Source organism: Anolis carolinensis, chromosome 2 (assembly GCF_035594765.1).
Source record: "Anolis carolinensis isolate JA03-04 chromosome 2, rAnoCar3.1.pri, whole genome shotgun sequence".
Classification (NCBI taxonomy): domain Eukaryota; kingdom Metazoa; phylum Chordata; class Lepidosauria; order Squamata; family Dactyloidae; genus Anolis; species Anolis carolinensis.
Window position 1 is genome coordinate 99,861,201 of NC_085842.1, and position 21,470 is coordinate 99,882,670.

At 37.8% G+C, this 21,470-nt stretch overlaps 1 protein-coding gene across 3 annotated transcripts in view; it reads right to left on the bottom strand.

Moving 5' to 3' along the window:
• The window catches only part of canx (calnexin), a 77,803-nt gene that overhangs the window by 5,542 nt on the left and 50,791 nt on the right, over positions 1-21,470 (bottom strand). For all 3 annotated transcript variants that reach the window (XM_062973875.1, XM_008104850.3, XM_008104851.3), the window contains 11 exons: positions 19,984-20,042; positions 17,773-17,914; positions 17,403-17,484; positions 14,105-14,297; positions 13,779-13,968; positions 9,754-9,867; positions 8,499-8,655; positions 6,138-6,353; positions 1,393-1,512; positions 1,028-1,160; positions 728-858 (listed from right to left, as the gene is read on the bottom strand). In XM_062973875.1, coding sequence (XP_062829945.1) covers positions 728-858; positions 1,028-1,160; positions 1,393-1,512; positions 6,138-6,353; positions 8,499-8,655; positions 9,754-9,867; positions 13,779-13,968; positions 14,105-14,297; positions 17,403-17,484; positions 17,773-17,914; positions 19,984-20,042 — 1,537 coding nt within the window. The remainder of the gene's footprint in view (positions 1-727; positions 859-1,027; positions 1,161-1,392; positions 1,513-6,137; positions 6,354-8,498; positions 8,656-9,753; positions 9,868-13,778; positions 13,969-14,104; positions 14,298-17,402; positions 17,485-17,772; positions 17,915-19,983; positions 20,043-21,470) is intronic.

Consider the following 21,470-nt stretch of genomic DNA (forward strand, 5'->3'; position numbering starts at 1 on the left):
CATTCGAAAGTGGCAAAGTGGCAGAGTCCATCTGATAGTTTATTTTATTTATATACTGCTCTTTTCCCCCAGGAGGACCCATTGTCCTTGGCAGTGCTCTGTGATTAGGGAGCAGTGCTCAAAACAGCTAGGTGCGCAGGTCCATTTTGCTTCATTCTGACAATTGCTTTAAATACTGGAGTTATGAACTGTAGGAATGGCCAGCACAGAATAGGATGCAATTACAAGAGGGCAGAATAGGTGGCAAGAAATAAATCAGTATTTTTCCTCACAAATTCTTGTGCAGGCATGGTGTTTAAATCCAATGTTGCACTAGCTAATTCAATACATATATTTTGTCTTATTCCCTCCCTTCCATGACTCTACACGCTTCCTGAAAATGTGGAGAGGTTCACCAATTTTTATGGCACAAGGAAATGAGCTGTTTTTGTGCCATAAAACTGCTTCCATCAATGAAACAAGCATGACTGATTATGGCCAGTCAACTTACAGATGTTGTGAGCAGTTTACAAAACTGTACACTATCTCATAATAATATGACTTTTAAAAAATCTAAAGGGGATATTAGTCTCAGAGTTCATACCATAGGCTTTGGTGTGCAAATGATATGAACAGGAAAAACTGAGGTTTATGAAACACTGCAATGCCGCTATTCCTATGAAAAAGAATTTTACAATTTCTAATCTTATTATTCCACCAAAGCAAAACTTCGTAATTAATCACTTACCTTTCTATCGGATTTACTATCTTCCTCTTCTTCTTCTTCTTCTTCTTCTTCTCCTCCTCCTTCCTCCTCCTCTTCCTCCTCTTCATCTTGACTAGCAGTTTCTGCCTCACCATCACGCCTTTGCTTATCTTCTAAAATAAATATATAAAGCAGTTTTTTTAAACGCCACTTGTTTTCTCGAAACCAACACTGACTTTCGCATTCATCACTGGAGTTGGCTTCTATTTTTAAAAGACAAAAACAGTCTAAGGAAAGCTTTAATGATTTCAGAAACACTGAATTATCATCTATTTTGCATACCTGGCTTTTCCTCATTGGTTTCTTCTTCTTCATCCTCTGCTTCTCCCTTATCTTTTTCCTCTACCTTTTCCTCCTCATTAACATCTGGCTGAGGCGCATCTGTCTTTTTGTACTCCGCAGCACTTGGTTGCTTCTGAAACAGTTGTCAGGCACATTCCATAATTAGGTTTGTCAGATAGTTCACTTATTGATTTTGTAGTTTTATTATTTCTTTACTGACTTTCAATATAAAGCCTCCCCAGTGTTTTTTTTCCCTTTTAAAAGATAAAATACTATATAGATAATTACAACAAGGTGTTTTAAGGAACAGTAGCAAAGATTTTCCATTCTGATCCCATCCAACATGCTATTTGCAGGGTACACACCTTTCCAGAGCAGCAGAAAAGGATGACGAGAAACACAGGCAGTGCCACAGTCAAGATGTAGACGACCCAAAGCCAGGGACGTTCTTCAGCAGCTGCCATCATCTGACCCACAACACCAGGCTGGAAGAAAAGTTAGGATTTCAAATTGCATGCCCTCACCAGTGCATGAGAGGCAACATGGCAACCAAAGAGATCTAAGGGCCAGCCCAGTTATTTCTAATTATTAGCAACCAGCCCATTGACAAGTTTACAACAGTGCTTTTCTGAGTGATGGTCCATGGTGCTGGTTCCCCTACAGTTTCCATGAATGAAAGATAAAACTGTGGTCAATCAGCACAACTATAATATTGATTCCTGCCATACTAGGAAAAACAATATGCCAGTCCTCCATATCAAATAGCGAAAAAGCACCAATTTATAGTACTGACAATTAACAACCAAGAATAGTATATACAACAATGAAAAAATTAAAACTGGTTACAGGAACTCCCCAAGTTACAAACAAGATAGGGCCTGTAGTTTCATTCTTAAGCTGAATTTGTAAATCGGAACAGGCCCAGCAAAAAGTGCACTCTTTGTAATTTGGCTAAGAAAGGTGCACATTATAGTTCCTGTGTGATTAGAATCCCCCTTTTAAAACCACCAAAGCTTTCAAGCAATGGAAGGAAAACCATGGAAATATATAATCATTTCCTCCAGGAGCCTCTCCTGTTTATCCTGTCCTGCTTCTTTGGGGTATACTTATGCTGTGGAATGAATGCAGTTTTTTTTTATTATGATTTTTATTGAGTTTTCAATGTCACACTGACAAAAACAACACAAACAACACAAACCAATGTAAAGAAAGAGAAGTAGTAATAATACTAATGAAAAGAAAAAAGGATGAGATTTAAAATACCTGTATGTATATATATGTATAGATTACAAAAAAAAAAAGAGAAAACACAAATGCACATATAACATGTTTGTCCTTCCATTCGTCCCTTATGAGAATCTAATTAACTTATATTATATTAATGTCTTATCCTGGTAGAACCTATGTCTTCTGATCATTTTCCAGTTTCCAATAGAGAAAAGAAACAGAGTTAAGTAATATTAGTTGCCATATAGTCCCTAAATAATTTCCAGTCAGTCTTATTTGATGCTTGTGCTCTATAGGATCTTAACAGAAATGTTAGTTCATCCATGTCTCTAATGTCATCAATTTTCCCTATCCATTCATCTTTAGTTGGAACGCCTTGTTGTTTCCAATATTTCGCAAAAATAATCCTTGCTGCCGTGGAGATGTATGTAAAGATTTTATCTTCATTTATGTTGAAATTTGTTTCCAAGTCTGTCAGTCCCAATAAATAATATTCTGGTTTTAGTGGGAATGTTTTCTTTAGAATTTTTTGAGATTCTACGTGTATCATTTTCCAATATTTCCCTGTTTCTAAGCATGACCACCAGCAATGAAAATATGAACCAATATGAGTTTTACATTTCCAACAGGTGTTTTGCGTTGGAATGAATGCAGTTTGACACCACTTTAACTGCCCTGTTTCATTGCTATGGGATTCTGAGAGCAGTAGTTTTATGAAGTTTTTAGCTTTCTCTGCTACTGCCTCACCAAATCCCAGCAATGCATAGCATTGAGTAATTTAAATTGTTGTCAGACATGAAGGAAAGGAGAAATACAGAGAAGATGAAGGAGATACTGGATCTCATCAAACTAGAGCATCTATCAAATTTAAATCCAGTTGCTGCCTCCTGCACAATTCTGGGGTTTGTAGTTTGGGGGGTCTTGCGCCTCACTAAACTACAAACCCCAGAATTCTACAAGAGGCAGCAACCTATTTAAAGTGGAAGAAAAAGAAACAGGGGTGGTGAAATCAATTGGAAGAAAAAAATAAAATAACTTTGGAGAGATATGAATAGGAAGAAAAAAAAGAAAAGGGGGGTGGAGAGATACAGACACACTTTGGTTCAGCGCTAAGACCCTCTGTGGAAACCAAAATCCATGGATACTCAAGTCCAGTTTACTTGTTTGAATGAATCTCCCCCTATGACCCACCCCGGAGGTTAAGATCATCAGGGGAGGCCCTGCTCTCAATTCCACCACTCTCACAAGTGCGACTGGTGGGGACGAGACAAGGCTTTCTCATTGGTGGCCCCTCACCTGTGGAACTCCCTCCCCAATGGAAACAGAACAGCCCCCTCCATCTTGTCTTTTAGAGAAAAAAAACTTAAAACATGGTTATGGGATCAAACATTTAAGCAGTAACTATAGCAGTGCAATAATTGAGAACTTTAAGGTAACAGACTAATGGAGCTATCCTGGACTTCGATATGGAAACTGTGTGATTTTAACTGTTGTTTTAATTAATGTATGTTTAATATTTGGTTTTAATTACAATTCTTATTTTTGGAATTGTATGTTGGGCATCAAATTGCTGGCATTGTGATGCTGCCCTGAGTCCCCTTCAGGGTGAGAAGGGCTGGATACAAATATGGGAAATAATAATAATAAATAAGTCCAATTATATACAACTAGCTGTGCCCAGCCACACGTTGCTGTGGTAAAGTGGTGGTGGTATTGGTTAAAAATTGTTGTGGAATTTTTATTTGATGTTATTTGTATTTTTTAATTAATTTTATTGTAACTTATCTTTTTTATTTATTATATTTTATTATTTTCTTGCATTATTTTTAGTTATTTTCTGTTATTATAGTATTTTATTGAATTAATTTTTAGTGTTTTTAATTATTTTTGTGTTTTTTATTATTTTTATTGTATTATTTGTATTTATTTTATTTTTATTCTTTCATTATTATTTGTGTTTTTATTATTTTATTTTATTATTTGTATGTATTATATTTTATTATTTGATTATATTATTTTTATTTATGTTTTTTAAATTGTATTATTTTATTTTGGTTTTTTTAATTTGTTTTTGTATTTATTTTAGTATTTTTGTTTCTCTTTGTATTGAGTTGCTCTGAGTTCTGCCGTCTGCCTGGTCATGTTCCAAATGTATTGTCTCCTGATGTTTTGCCTGCATGTATGGCAGGCATCCTCAGAGGTTGTGAAATGTGTCGCAACAAAAGGAAGTGGGGTTGATATATCTGTGGAATGACCAGGGTGGAAGAAAGAACTGTTATCTGCTTTAGGCAAGTGTGAATGTTGGAATTGGCACTGAATAGCCTTGTAGCTTCAAAGCTTGGATGGTTCCTGCCTGCCTGGAATGAACAAAATGTGGCTCCCAGTATTTAAAAAATCTGTGAAATCAGGACAGTTAACTAAAGAACAGCACTGAGCAATCAGGGAATTCCAGACATGATGTACTGAGGGCCAGCTAACATCTCCCAACAAAGGATTCCTCTCTAAAGCAGGAAGTAGGCAGGCCTTGAAGCTGCAAGGGTATTCAATGGCAATCAAGGTGGGGAAGTGGAACATTCACAGTCGCCTGAGACAGATAAGAGTTGTCCCATCCTGGGTATCATTGGTGAGATAAAAATAAACATCCCACTTGTCTGTTTTCAAACAGATCTCATAATCTCTGAGGATGTCTGGCATGGACATGGATGGCAGTTTGGCAGCAGATAGGGTCGTGAGGGAATGGGATGTTTAATCTGCTTTTCCTGAATCCCTTCTTATTATTCAACATATTCAGTTATCCAATGTTCTGCCAGGGTGTTTATGTTGGATAAGTGAGACTCTACTGGATATCTTATATTATCTGTTTAGAACTGGATTATATGAGGCTCCTTCTACAGAGCTGAATAAAATGCACACTGAAGTGGATTATATGGCAGTGTGGACTCAAGATAATCCAGTTCAAAGCAGATAATATAATATTATAAATGGGTTATATAGCTGTGTGGAAGGGCCTTGAGTCTACAATGCCATATAATCGAGTGCAAATTAGATAATCTGTATTTTATAGGCAGTGTGGAAGAGAGAGTGAGGCCTGAGTAGGTTGCTAGGAGACCAAGTGGGTGGAGCTTAGTCTTCTAACTGGCAGCAATTGGCTAAAGACAATTATTCCTCTCCCTCTAATTAGGACTTTATTTTTCTTTTCTTTTTGTTGTCGGAACGTAGGGGCAAGGATGGTGGATTGTGCTGCCAAATTTCTAGGTTCTAGGGCTTGTACTTTTGTTGTTTAGTGGCAGGGGAGGATACCATTTGTCTTTTATATATATAGATGGTGAAGGAAAATAGAATCCCTTCAATAAAATGGTAAACAACCATACAAGTGCTTGAAAAAGTCTGAAGATCAGTGAAAAGGTGAGAGACTAACACAGTGTAGCCTCATCAGCATATTACAAAATTAAGATTTCATTTTTGAATATTTATCAAATATTTTCGAACTATGACTGATTGAAACTGAAGATACAGAACTTATGGGTACAAAGGGTCAATTGTACACAAAAGCCAGTCATTTAAAAGAATGCTAAAATGAGACATATGCACAACCTTTTATATCTTGAATGAAAAACCTAAATTTATTTATTTACTTACTTTATTTATATCCAGCCTTTCTCACCCCACAGGGAACTCAAGGCGGCTTACAAAATCCGGCAAGAATTTAATGCTGTATCATGGACATTACAATAAAACCAATATAACAATAAAAGTACCCTATCGAACTATAAAACAATAAAAACATATAGGCATAAAACACATAAAACGACGAAACAGGTTAAAAACATGTAACTTATTAAAATTTAAACTGACTTGTTTTTTCTGCTGAAAAACACCTTACCTCAGCTGCACCATCTGCTGCCTTCTTTAGACCCCATCCATCATTACCCCAGTCATCAGCTACGGCCCGGTCTGTACAGATGATGAAGTTATCAAAAAATATATCTGAAGTCATAGACCATAACTCAAGCCCCAGAGCACTAAAGGGGGTCATTTTGAAAGGTTCCAGGTCTTCAAAGAAGTCTGGATTTGGAATTTTTCTTGGCTTCCAGATACCCTGAAAAATGTACAGATATCACTCTGTCAGTTTAAGCAAATCTATTTTTTCATTGATTCTTCAGATCCCAGCAAATGGATTAGAAACCATAAAAATTTTTAATCTGATTCTTAGCTATGCCATTGCGATGTTTATTACTGTATGTCTTGAAATTATTTTCTATTTTTGGCAATTGAAGTTCTATTTCTCCCACACCTGCAGCCATTTTCAACCCATGTCAAGAATCACAGTGCATGATTATGCATGCACAAGGTTGAAGATTCAACCCCTTACATCTCCAATATCAGGGCTGTATAAGAATTCTGCTGAGATTGAGAAGTAATTTGAGAACAATTACTGTTTAATTAGAGAATGCTTGAAATACAAACTCAGATAATGGCAATACAGCTGTGTCCATCATTCTCAGGAAACACATGGGCACAGGAGTGTTTAAGCAACATAAACTTTTGTATGGCATGGCATGAAAGTTTTTTTGGGATCATGGTAGCTGCCTGAGGGGAAAATATGCTAATCTGTGATACAGCAAGAAAAAAAATTGTAGGAGTTACAATCTGAGTATAAAGTTACAATTTGTGAATTGCTTGATTCAGGGAAGTCCCATAAATTTCAGTTTTCTTCATTTGTATCTAACACAGAGACAATGGTATCTGGGGCTCTCAAACTACTCAGTCTTTCTGACCAGAGTTCATCAACTTGAGGTATTTGTATGCTTATTTTGCAAACATCCAACTGCTAACTGAACAGTCTTAATTGCAATCTACACATTTTTCATTTGACATAACTGTGCACAGCCCCCACCCATTCCAGACATGTTTCTATACATCAGGGACTATGTGTCTACAACAGAAACAGTGCCTCATGCATTTGAAGCTATGAACTCTAGTCCACAAATTGCCTGGTTTTTCCAGAGAAAGGAAGTTTTCCTATTTCAAATCTGCCTAATTTCCTTTACTGAGACATTACATTTACTTCTTCCCAAAAAACAAAAAACCCTCAATAAAACATTATATTTTAAAGTTATGCTATACACCAACATTACAATATTTATTTATTTATTTATTTATTTCAAATATTTCTATCCCGCCCTTCTCACCTGGAGGGACTCAGGGCGGCGTACAACTGGCAACATTTCGGTGCCGATACATCATTAAAAACAACAACATATAAAAAATACAACCAATTAAATACAATATAAAATATAAAAACATAAAACGTGTTTAAAATCCGTTTGTCCAATATCCTCCAACTTTATCCATATAACAATCTGGGTCGTCTTTATCATTTATTCATTAAAAGCCTGGGCACAAAGCCATGTTTTTAAGGCTTTTCTAAAACTCAAAAGGGTTGGGGCTTGCCGTATATCTCTGGGGAGGGTGTTCCATAGCCGGGGAGCCACCACCGAGAAGGCCCTGTCCCTCGTTCCCACCAGCCGCGCCTGTGAGGCAGGCGGGACTGAGAGCAGGGCCTCTCCAGATGACCTCAGGGATCTTCCTGGCTCATAGGAGGAGATACGTTCGGACAAGTAGATTGGGCCAGAACCGTTTAGGGATTTATAGGTCAAAACCAGCACTTTGAATTGGGCTCGGTAGCATATCGGCAGCCAGTGGAGCTGGCTTAACAAGGGGGTGGTACGCTCCCTGTAAGCCGCCCCACTTATTAGTCTGGCTGCCGCCCGTTGTACTAGTTGGAGCTTCCGGGCCGTCTTCAGAGGCAACCCCACGTAGAGAGCGTTGCAGTAGTCCAAATGAGCTGTAACCAGAGCGTGGACCACCGTGGCCAAGTCAGACCTCCCAAGGAACGGGCGCAGCTGGCGCACAAGTCTGAGTTGTGCAAAGGCTCCCCTGGCCACCGCCGACACCTCTTTTAAACATGTGTAGCTAACTAAGTTGGTTGTTCTTGTAATGTGCCTTCAACGTTTTTGTTCCTGACTTTTGATAACCCTATTAAGGTGCTGTTTTCTGAGCAAGGTGGTCAAAGAGGTTGAGAGAGTGTGACTTGCCCAAGGTCACCTAGAGGTTTTAATTATGAATTACTCATAATTCGAGACTCAAGTCACTACACCATAATGCCCCCGTTTAAACTGAGAGTACAGGAAAGTACTTTCACATGAGCCTAGAGGTATAATTTGTAAGTAAAATCATTTACCTGATAATTAGGATTATCAATCATGGGAGGCTTCCATTTGCCTTTATAGTTGGGATTGTCAATTGTTGGCCTTTGCCAGGCACCGCAGCCAGGGGCTGATTCGCATTTTGGATTTGCAATCTGAGGTGCCTCCCATTCTCCATCCATGTCTTCATCCCTGAAACAAACCCACTGGTTTAGGATGCAATATGCTTTCTTTCAGAAAAGTGGGTTTTTAAAAACTTCTAAAGATTTTTGAACAAGAGTGATTTTTTTTGTTTTAGGAAAGATTTCTTAAAAGCCTCCAAAAGCAGAAAAATAAAACTGAGGAGAAAGATGTGTTTCCAATGAAGGAAAGCATCCCAGGGCTCAGAGACCACACTACTCATCCCTCCCCAATCCAGACGTATGCAGGTGTTTTCTCATAAATACACAACTTGAGCCAGGAAGGGTGGGACGGACACAAGGGGACAACCGCCTTCCCCTGCTATTGGATCCAGACTTAGAGACCAGACTCCCAAAAATATCAGTTATTTAATTTAGATACTTGGATCCAAGTATGATTAATTATATCTGGATTAGATCCAACTGATAGTGTACTGCCTAAAGAAACACCTTCTTTCTCGCTTGAAATGTATCACCAACTTTGTTGGGAGAACAAAATCTAGTATTGTAAGACAAAAGAGAACAATCACTACACATTCACAACCGCCATAGGTAATTTATTAATTTCTAGAAGGCCAATTTGCTCCCCATTTTCATTTTTTAAAGCCTTTGTAAAACATAATAATATAAATAGATCACTGAAACTATAGTGGAACTACCAGAGTTGGGAAAATTACTTTAGGAATTAAATCTGTCAAAATGACATAAGGACTGCTGGCAATTGTACAAAAAAGAAAAAAAAAACCCTAACTTTTCCAAGCCCTAAAAGCTCTCACATTCACTGTCGTAGTTTTTTTAACAAACATGCTGGACACAAAATAAAATGACTCTACGAAAATTTTCCCCAGACATAGCAAAACAAATTTTGGGCTTAAAAGTGCAAAGTGACAGTCCCTGCAAAAATGAGAGGAGAAATGCAGTATGTAATGGCAGCATCAGGCTTCTTTTCACAACTGGATGCCAAATTTGGAATGGTGAACAGACATAACAAACAAAGTACAAAAACAATTAAAAAATGCTCACTTAAAAAATATACTAAAAGTTGATCAGCACAGTTCATTATACATTTTAAGACTGAGAACAATGTAACACAGAACCATAATTATTTTACCAATCCTCTGGTTTCTCTGCATCAGGGTCAGGAACATATTCTGGCTCATCATCTAACCACCCTTCTGGCTTCACAGCATCCTCATCAGGGATCTTAGCAGGAGCATCCTCATCCCTAGAAAATGGCAAAAACAGACATCATTTTCATCATTTTGAAAAATTTATTTTGTTTATTTAAATAAATTTTATTTTAAAAGTATGATACACCCACAGTGCACACTTCAAACATATGCACATACACATACATAGACACCCCGACACCCACAGTACAATTACCCCTCATCCCGCTCCCAGTGCAACCCACCATCTTGGCTTGTGACACTGATCCTAGCAGAGCTTATGCCCTTTTTTAACCCCTCTATACTTCCTCTTGGTTTTTACTTCTTAAATTCTCCCATCAGATATAAGAGTAAATCTAAGTTCCAGTTTCTTTCAAAAATTTCATGACTTCATGTTTCAAATTACGAGAAATCTTGGGAGTAATCCCACAATGTATCCCTCCAATTTTTGATGCTTAACATTTTAACAGCCTTCCTGTCTTTGACAATTGCAATGCATGTAGCTGCGAAGCTGTATTGGCAGATTTTCTTTCTCTGAATAACTCTAATAGGCAAATCCCTGGATTTTTTTTACTTTGTTGTGAATCATTTTATTTTATTTTTTCATTTATATCTTTTGTTCTTTTAAAAAATATATATTTTATGATTTTGCACATGCGTACATAAAAAGTACAGGAACAATTTTGAGATATAGTAAAGAGAAGAAAAAGAAAAAGAAAAAAAAGACCAAAACCCAACCCATCAAACTGTTTTCCCCTTTCCAGATCCTCTGCATCGCAATGTACATCATCTTCATCTCAGAATTGTTGCCGGCAAACATCCGTATTTGTCCTAAGGCCTAGGATTTCTTATAAACATACAGAAGAGTCTCACTTATCCAACGTTCTGGATTATCCAACGCATTTTTGTAGTCAATGTTTTCAATACATCATGATATTTTGGTGCTAAATTCGTAAATACAGTAATTATTACATAGCATTACTGAGTATTGAACTACTTTTTCTGTCAATTTTGTTGTATAACATGATGTTTTGGTGCTTAATTTGTAAAATTATAACCTAATTTGATGTTTAATAGGCTTTTCCTTAATGCCTCCTTATTATCCAACATACCGTATTTTTCGGTTTATAAGACGCACTTCCCCCCCCAAAAAATAGCAGGGAAAAGTCAGTGCGTCTTATAAACGCAATGTGCCCATTCTCCCTGCCTGGACGCAGATCCGGATCTGCGTCCAAGCAGGGAGAATGGGGCGATGTGTGCACGGCATTTTGCCCTTAGTTCCTTATCATCCGGTGCGTCCTATAAAGCGAAAAATACGGTATTTGCTTATCCAACATTCTGCCGGCCCGTTTATGTTGGATAAGTGAGACTCTACTGTATTTCATAAAAGTTCAATTTTTTCCCTTAACAAATATTGTCTCAATTTGTTCCAATTTGTCCGCTGTCTTGGTGGAATGCTTTGTGATATTGCTTGTGTTAATAAATCCATATTTTTAATGTCTATTAATCTCAGCATCCGTTTTTCTATTGAAGGAATTTCTTGCGTTTTCCATAATTTTGCTATGCATATCCTAGCAGCTGTTACCATGTATGTGAAGAGCTTTTCCGTATTAAGGTCCATCTGAAAATCTGTAATTCCAAGAAGAAAGTACTCTGGTTTCAAATCAAATTTTTTTGGATTATTTTCTCAATTTCTTTGTGAAATCCCTGCCAGAACTTTTTTAACTTCTTACACCTCCACCACATATGTATAAAATTTCCATTATGTTTCCCACAATTCCAGCATTTCCCATCTCCTTTACCTTTACTGAATTTCACAAGCTTTTCAGATGTGATGTACCATCTATAAAAGATCTTATACCAGTTTTCCTTCAATTCTGTTGCATATGTGAATTTTAGATTCCTCTTCCGTATCTTCTCCCATTCTGCTAGATTTATCGTATGACCTCCTTCCCTCATGGCCTCTTTAACTTGTTCTTCTTTCGTATCCAATATCAGCAGTTGCTGGTATAATAGTTTTATTGTTTTTTCCCCATTTTTAATATTCTGTCCCAGCATGTCTCCTTAGTTTCAAATCCTGTATTTTTGTCCTCTTTGAAGCTCTCCTTAATTTGCCAATAATTCAACCATGTCATTGTAGGTTCCATTTGTTTAATCTCTTCATATGATTTAAGACTGGTTCCTTGATTTCCCAAATTTAGTAGTTGTCTGTATGTCAACCATCTTTTTCTTGGTAATTCCCTCATGTGTTCAGCCTCTAGTGGAGATAACCACAGCAGTACCTTCATATAAAACCTATTTTTGTATTTCTCCCAGGTTCCTATGAGCGCTGCCCTCAAAGAATGATTTTTCAAGTTTTTTTCCCTTAATTTTCCTTCTCCAGAGGTAGCTCTGCCACCCTTTGTTTAAATCCTGTCCTTCAAGGGCCAATGTTTTCCTCTTCTTTAGAGTGGCCCAGTCCTTGACCCAGCTCAGAGCTGCTGCATCATAATACAGCTGAAAATCTGGAAGACCCATACCTCCTCTCCTGGTATCATCCTTTTAAAGTGTTTGAACCCTATTCTGGCCTTTTTTCCTCCTCATATAAACTTCTTAATTTCTTTGTGCCATCCTGTTAATGTTGTTTTAGTTCTTAAAATCGGTAAGTTTTGGAAAAGAAATATTGCTTCAGGCAATATCTTCATTTTAACTGCTGCAATTTTCCCTAACGGTGAGAGCTGGAATGTCCTCAATCTTTCCAATCTTTCTTTTGTCTCCCTCCATTTCTTCTCATAGTTATTTTTATAAAGTTGGGCATTGCTTGCTGTTATTTCTAACCCTAGATATTTTATTTTTTTACTACTTCTATTCCCGTTGCTTCTTGTAGTTTTTCCTTGTTCTTGTGTGTCATATTCTTTGTCAAGATTTTGGTTTTTTCTCTATTGATTTTTAATCCTGTCACCTCACCAAAATTCTCAATTGTCTCCCACCATTTGTCAAATTGCTTTAAAGGCTCTTCTATTAGGCATACTAAATCATCCGCAAAAACTCGAATTTTATAACTCTGATTTTTAGTTCGGAGTCCTTTTAGTTCTTTGTTTTTCCTGACTGCTTCCAAAAGAACTTCTAATGTCAAAATAAATAATAAGGGGGAAAGAGGACACCACTGTCTTGTCCCTTCATTTATGCTTATGGTGTTAGATGTTTGTCCATTTGTTATTATTTTTGTTGTTTGTTGGGAATAGATCCCTTATATGGTGTTTGTAAAATAAAACTCGACATCCATTTCCCTCAGAATTTCAGTCATGCAGAACCAATTTACGTTATCAAACGCCTTCTCAGCATCTAAAAATAAAAAAGCTATCTCCTTTTGATTGTTCTTATCGTAGTATTCGATGGCGTTCAAAATATTCCTAATATTCTCTTTCATCTGTCTGCCCGGCCTTTATAACGTTTTTTTCAATAGGCCTGCAAAACCAGAAATCATTTTGAAAATTTTCAAGGAGCATCTTCTGCTTCTGTGTCAGCTTGACACGCTGGTTTCACTAGCTGATTTCAGTTTCACTGCTTGCTTTCTGAGTGCAATTCAAAGTGTTCCCTATGAAGGTGCTCTGAGGTTCAAAATCAGAACAGACTTTGGTTTTCACCTAAATGACTCTGTGAAACTTCTGCACTCAACTAGAAAGAAGGACCTTCCTTCATGCCTCTTGCATGCAAAGGCTAATGACAATAAATGAGCTTTGAATTCTTCTCCAGTGGCTTCATATGATCAAGGCTTTTCCATTTCTCAGTTACAGTGCTTTGTTCTGATGTGTTCACCTTTAGTTATTCTGTTAATCTTTTTCATACTGTCTTTTACTAAAACTGTTGTAAATACTCTTGAGAAACTGGAATTAGGGGCCGTCTGGCAAGAATACTATGGGTTTCTGTTAGGGTAAGAGTGATTACTGCTTCTTCCAAGGGCCCCCAAACTTCACCAGCTACTTACCAGTCATCAGGCTTTACAGCATCTGGATCTGCAATCTTTGCTCTCTCATCCCAATCCTCTGGTTTCTGGTCATTTGGGTCTTCTATTTCACGTGGAGGATTCACAGCAGGGGTCATATCAGACAGCAGGTTCCCGCTATTTACAACGGTTTGATCAACCAGAATTTCGAAGCTGTTGTCTGGATTCAAAACTAGGATGATAAAACAGAAGCATGACAACTAAATTAATACTTGCAGGGGATATTAAAAAAAATAACTGAGCCCCAAGAAGATCCATTCTCTTATTTAATTTGTTGCTCCCTTCAATGAAATTTTAGATTGTTTTACCCAATGTGTACAGATGGGTCTTCTTATCAGTAAAATAGTTTTTCAAATCAGCATCAGGACGTTTTGCATGCTTCTCCTCATACTTTCCAGTTTTGGGACTCTTGTGCCGGAAGATGAAATGCAATTTGTAGTCTTCTCCACATTTGTCTGGTCCAAACATGATCGTATAGGGAGTCTTGTCGTGGAATTGATCCTTTAAAAATAGAAGAAAAAGAGCTTCAAAACATACTACAAAACAACTTTTCAGGGAAAACTTATGATTTACATCTCACAGACACTTTGATTCAACTTCAGCCAATCAAGAATCTCCCTGCAAACCAACACATTCTCAGTGTAAAACAAAGAACAATCTGATTCATTAGAATGTCCCTTTTTAAACCCCAGTGATACATTTACTAATTCAATGCCCCCAAACTAACATATAAGAGAGAGATACTAAGGCCCCTTCTATACAGCTGTATAAAATCTACACTGGATTGGATTATATGGCAGTGTGGACTCAGATAACTCAGTTCAAAGCAGATATTGTGGGTTATACATGACTGTGTGGAAGCGCCCTAAGTCACGATCCATATAAATTTTCAATGGCAATCTATCTATCTATCTATCTATCTATCTATCTATCTATCTATCTATCTATATATATACACACACACACACACACACACACACATACACACACATATATAAATGTTCTGACCATTTCTGCCTTAAAGTAAACAGCGAAACTAAACACACAAAACCCACAAAACTTGGCCATAGAAGACATGGTCATCCCCACTGTGTTTAGACATAAAAAAACAAGAAAAATAAAGTCCTAATTAGAGGGAGAGGAATAATTGTTTTTTCCCATTGTTGCCAGTTAGAAGGCTAAGCTCCGCCCACTTTGTCTCCTAGCAACCCACTCAGCCATTTAATGGCACCCAGGGCCGCTTCAATCAGGCCTCTTCCACACTGCCTATAAAATACAGACTATCTGATTTGAACTGGATTATATGGCAGTGTAGACTCAAGGCCCTTCCACACAGCTATATTACCCATTTATAATCTTATATTATCTGCTTTGAACTGGATTATCTTGAGTCCATACTACCATATAATCCACTTCAGTGTGCATTTTATACAGCTGTGTAGAAGGAGCCTCATATCATCCAGTTCTAAGCAGATAATATAAAATTATTAATATACAGTAGTCTCACTTATCCAACATGAACACCCCGGCAGAACGTTGGATAAACGAATATGTTGGATAATAAGAAGGGATTAAGGAAAAGTCTATTAAACGTCAAATTACGTTATGATTTTACAAATTAAGCACCAAAACATCATGTTATACAACAAATTAGACAGAAAATGTAGTTCAATGAGCGGTGATGCTATGTAGTAATTACTGTATTTACGAATTTAACACCAAAACATCACAATGTATTGAAAACATTGACTAAAAAACATTGACTACTAAAAGGCTGACTGTGTTGGATAATCCAGAACATTGGATAATCGAATGTTGGATAAGTGAGACTCCATTATAATATGAAATACTTACTGTAGTATAGTAATACAGAACAATATAATCTCTAAAACGAGGACAGTAAATAAAGAGCAATACTCTGAAAGCAGGGAAATTGGGAATTCCAGAAAGGAAACAATCAGGGCCAGGTAACATTTCCCAACAAAGGATTCCCCCAGGCAGGAAGCAAATAGGCTTTGAAGCTGCAAGGCCATAAAATGCTAATCAAGGTGCGTAATTGCAGCATTCATACCTGCCACACTGAGACTATTCATTGCTATACAAACTGGCCAACCAAGGCTTCCGTAAGGTAGAAAGCGGCCAGGCTTGCAAGCAGCAAGGCTATTCAGTGCTATTCAACCCGGCCAACCAAAATTTCCCCTAGATAGAAAACCCCCAAGCTCTGAAGCCACGAGTCTACTCTGTCCCATACAACCAGGCCTAGAAAGGATGCCCTATGTAGAAAGCGGCCAGGCTTTTAAGCTGCAAGAATATTCAGTGCAATTCAAGCAGGCCAAACAAGGATTCCCCTACTAAGGAAGTAGCCAGGCTTCAAAGTGGCTCTTTGATTGAGGGTGCTACTCCAGAAAATGGCCAGGCTTTGAGGCTGCAAGGCTATTCACTGCTATTCCACCTGGCCTACAAACAATTCCCATAAGCCACAGTAACGCATGGCCGGGCAAAGCTAGTAGCATTATAATGCAAAAAAGGAAGCAGTTTTCAGTGAAAAGGGTGTATTTGGACTTTCGTGAAAACAGAAATTATGAGATGCATGTTATGAGATGGCTCTTTTAAAAAATCCAGCTCTCTAAATCACAGCTGGGGAAAAGTGCTGTATTTGGTCACTAAAGTTACTGAAGTCATTTTGTGCCCTATTCTACGGTTGTCTTGGCAAGATTTGTTCAGAGAAGGTTTACCATTGCTGCCCCTTGAGGTTGTGAGATAGTGATTTTGTGGTTTTGTATGGCCAAGCTAGGATTTGAACCTCCTTCCCACAAAGTCCTACTCCAATCTATATATATAAAAGAGTGATGGCATCACGGCAGCGGACAAAACAACAAAAGTAAACACCCCACAACCTCGAAAATTGACAGCACAACCCCTCATCCATGCCTCTAGGTTGATACAACAAAAAGAAAAGAAAAATAAAGTCCTAATTAGAGGAAGAGGAATAATAGTTTTTATCCAATTGCTGCCAGTTAGAAGGCTAAGCTCTGTTCACTTGGTCCCCTAGCAACCCACTCAGCCCAGGGGACCCTTTACCTTCACTACCACCAATTCCTCAATACTTTATTTCCCATACCACCAGACTTCGCCACAGCAACGCGTGGCTGGGCACAGCTAGTACATAATAAAACTTTATTATACCGCCCTATCTCCTCAAAGGGACTCAGAGACCTTTTCCTAAAAGGACGTAACCCTAAGCTGACTTCCAATAACTTCCTGCTATAAATAAAACCTCAACTGGCTTTAAAATCTCAATTAACCCAGACAAGACCAAACATTTGTCACAAATGCCCAGATCCCAGAGGTTGTTTGGGTGCATAAAGGCACATATATGCAGAGAGAGAGAGAGAGAGAGAGAGAGAGCATATTTTTATAAGAGGTCCTCCATGATCTCCAGGGGGACAATCCAGTCCTCTTAACCCCTAACAGCTGTCCGCCCCTGCTATTGACAGACTAGCAGTCTAGTTCGAAAAATTAATGACTACTTTGAACAGACATTCTGCAAACAGTAGAAACACATTGGATTTAAAGCTCAGCAGGCAAAAAAGACATGCAACTCACCAAGTGCTGTTCATGACCTTTGCTGATCAGCTTTACATATGCACCACCACACTCAATTCCATTTTGGAAATTGACCTCATACCTTATTTAGTTTTGGGGGAAAGAGAAAAAACTGTCAATTTACAAAAACGGTTTACTTTGTGACAATAACACATTTCACACAACAGTCACACCACAAGTTCAGTTTTCATCAATTGAACAAAAATGCCAGTTTCTGACTAGTAAAAATGCAGCAGACTAACAGAGGCTGACCCCCTGTAGCTCAATCTCTTTACACTCTTGAGTGCACTTCCGCATGGGGCGCACTGCTCACTGTACATCTACACATCCTTCACTACTAAAATAAAAATAAAAAGCCATTACCACTTACTGTATAATGAAGGGCTTGCTATCAAAGATAAAGGGCTTGTTAAGTTTGGCGGCAATTGCATGGTGTTTAGCTCTAGAAACCAGCACAAGTCCTTTATCCCCTGGAAGTTTAGTGTCCTTCATTTCTTGCACTTCCCATTTGCCTACAAGGGGGGAACAAACAACAGATCAGGATTTTACTGAGCGCTTTCATAATATATCCTATGGACAAACACAAAACGAACACCCTTTACATTTCTAGCTCTTATATTCCTATTGCTCACTTCATTATCCTGATTGTGGAAATTACCTAAGAGATTTTGCTAGAAAGTCCACATTCACTTTTCAGCCATTCTTTTTCTACAATAATCAACAGATCTAACTTGTGGGTAAAGGAAACTGGTAAAGACCACTGCACAAAGTAGGAACACCCCTCTTTAGTGAAAGTTTTAGATATGGAATACTTTCATTAAAAAAAACCAACAGTCCCTTTCTTGAATAACAGTTCAGTCTACAGCAAAAAATCCAAATTCTACACAAAGCTCCTAGAAGCCACTCACACACCAAAGTAATGTTTTCTAAAAATCTGGTCTTCATGCAGTGCTCCAAAAGCTTTGTTACATTGTAGCTTGCCTTTCCCCTAGAACTGTGATTCAAAGCAACTTTCAATTTTTTTAAAAAAAATGTGCAATATAATTAACAACATGTGAGCCACTGCTTAAAAGAAGTATACCGCTTTAAAATTTACTCTCACTTTATGAGGCAGGGCATTTTACTATGCAAGAACTATGTTTTATTGAAGAAGTCATGAAGGAATAAACCTAAGCCACAAGTTAAACACAGGAGTTTTAGACAATGCCCCTAAATTTCAACTACCTTTCTGTGTCTGCTTTTTAAAGGAACAGCTAAGACAACTATTGTCCTAGCCAATCTATTGCATTTTGACATTGTGGGAGGTTTTTGTCCGCATAATGAAATATACTGAGACAAAAATACACAATGCTATTTAGTGGTTGAAACATAAGGAAAAAAGCTTGTGTAAGTATTTTGATAAGAAATCCGGCCCTGTGCCTGCATGCAAATGAAAGACCAAGAAGAGATACTGAGGTCATGAGAAACAGGGATGGAAGAACCTGGGACGAGACACTCACAACACAGTTCAACACAGAGCAGCCAGAAAATCATTCAGGGACTCAAAAGATGCAAACAAACCAACAGTGTTTGGATCCTTTGAACTGCTCTTCAGAGAAACCATTCTTGACCACACAATACATGTAACTAATAGAGACCCAACACATGCATTAAGGCACGGAATGAGAAAAACTCTACCAAAATCAAAGAACAGAAGCTCCTTGACATCACTTAGTTGAAACACATATATTTGCCCGCTTCTCCTGTTTCAAGGCCTGCATAAACCTTGAACAAACTGCAACTAAATGTACATTTTTATCAGTCACAACAAACATTAAAAACAATAACTATAAAGCATCCATTATATTGTAAAGAGATTAAATGCTGCTAAAAATTAGTATAACACAGTATTAGAGGTCCTTTAAAAATAGTTCCCTAAAACCTGTTGAAACAAAAAGCCTTTGCTAGCCAACAGAAGAACAAGCCTCCACTGGAAAGTACTTCCAGAATTGAGGAACAGGCACTAAGGAAACCCTCTCACATCCCAAAAGGTATGTATGTAAGGGTGGTAGCACCAAGGGAATAGCTTCACCCAATGATCTCATAGTGTGGGAAGGACTATGTGAAATATTTGTCTCTTTCATGTCAAGTTACTGACAATAAAGAAATAACTAATATACTTCAGCAGGAAAGAATGGAAGAACTGTCTACGCTTTTGTGACTAGGGCTGTATAGGTAAACTGACGGGAAACATACATCTTGTTAAATGATAAAAACCATACTTAAAACTACTTAAAAATGAAACAGAGCTGATATGTATACCCTTTGTATGTTTAGACTTCTAGTTTACTAATGGTTACAAATACAGGACAACTCTTCAAAAGATAAATCCCTCATTACAGTACTTCCTGATGTTTTAAGTGTAGCACTTAAATCAGCTATGAATGGCATCTGTTTGCCTCAATGGCCTACTGGGTGAAAAAGTAAAATAGAGAGCCGAATATACATTTCCTTTCAACATAGCTTCATATGCCACAAAGGTGCTTCCCTCCAAGTTTTGCCTATACAGTACAGCAAAGGCCAAGCAAGATACTATACTCACCATCATATTTGGCAATCTCATCATCTGTATCATCTTTCTTAGCCTTGGAAAGAACCCACCTGAATTAAAAACCAAGGTTTTAATGAAGATAGTGCACAACAAGAATGGCTGCCAACCAGCCATAATTGACTGATATGTCTTCCAATGGACTAAGGCACCTTCTACACACTGTCCTATATCCTAGAATCTGATCCCAGATTATCTGTTTATCCCAGATTATTCGGCAGTGAAGATTCATATAATCCAGTTCAAAGGAAATTATCTGGGATCAGATCCTGGGATATAAGGACAGTGTAGAAGGGGCCTAAGTAAGTTCAAAGGAACACATTTCAATCTACTGAGACACTTAAGTACTTAGAATGTAAGCATTTTAATCTACTTGCAAACCAAGTTATTGACAATAACGAAATAACTAATATACTTCAGCAGGAATGCATGGAAGAACAGTACACCTTTTGGTGCCTGGATTTAGACTAGTTTGACTTCCTCCCTGATGACAGATAGTTTAGGATCATGTTTTAGGCTGTTTTGTAAAAGTAGGGGTGTCAAACGTCCACATTTAGGGCCACAAATTGTTCTTGACAGAGGTGCATCTACAACTGTAGAATGAATGCAGTTTGATACTATGTTAACTGCCATGGAATCATGGGAGATGTAGTTTGGTGAGGCTTTAGCTCTATTGGACAGAATAGGCTAAAGGCTTTATAAAACTACAGTTCCTGTGATTTCATGACATTGAACCTAGATAATTAAAAGGCTGTCACACGGCATAACTTTTACAGTGTAGACACACCTCTTGTCAGACTACCCTTCCCCAATGCTCTCCACAGGTGGTACCTGCACCTTTTAATTAAAAAAAATTAAACAGAATCTTGTATCCTCTATTGGGGGGCATTTTTTTCAAAACCAGGCACATCTTCCAGTTACTTCATGTTTTGAAACAAAAGCAACTTTGTGCATAAAACAGATCACGGAGGAATCCCCATCCTATAGAACAAGTGCTACCCAATTGTTGATGGAAATCAACTACCAGAAATCCCAACATTCAACAACAACAATAATAGTAAGTTATTATATTTATACTCTTTTATCTCTCAATTGCAAAGCACCTCACAGCATTAAAAAAGAACAATGTAATTTAAAATCCACAAAACATACAAATATTAAAATAGAATTAAACATATGTCAATTAAAATCATTGACAAACACTAAAAACTGTTAAAATAATCTAATCCCTACAACATTACTTGGCCTGATCTTTAAAATTTTCTTACTTAAAAGCTTGCTACCAGAAGGATAGCAGGTAGTGAGCCATTTTGATATCCCTGGGCAGGTAGTTCCAGAGTTGAGGGGCAGCCACTGAAAAGGCCCTCTCTCTAATTCCCACCAACTGAGTTTGCGATGGTGGTGGAACTCAGAAAGGGGCCTCTGCTGAGGATCTCAGGGCCTGGGCAGGTTTGTATATGATCTGCTAAATAGTCTGGACC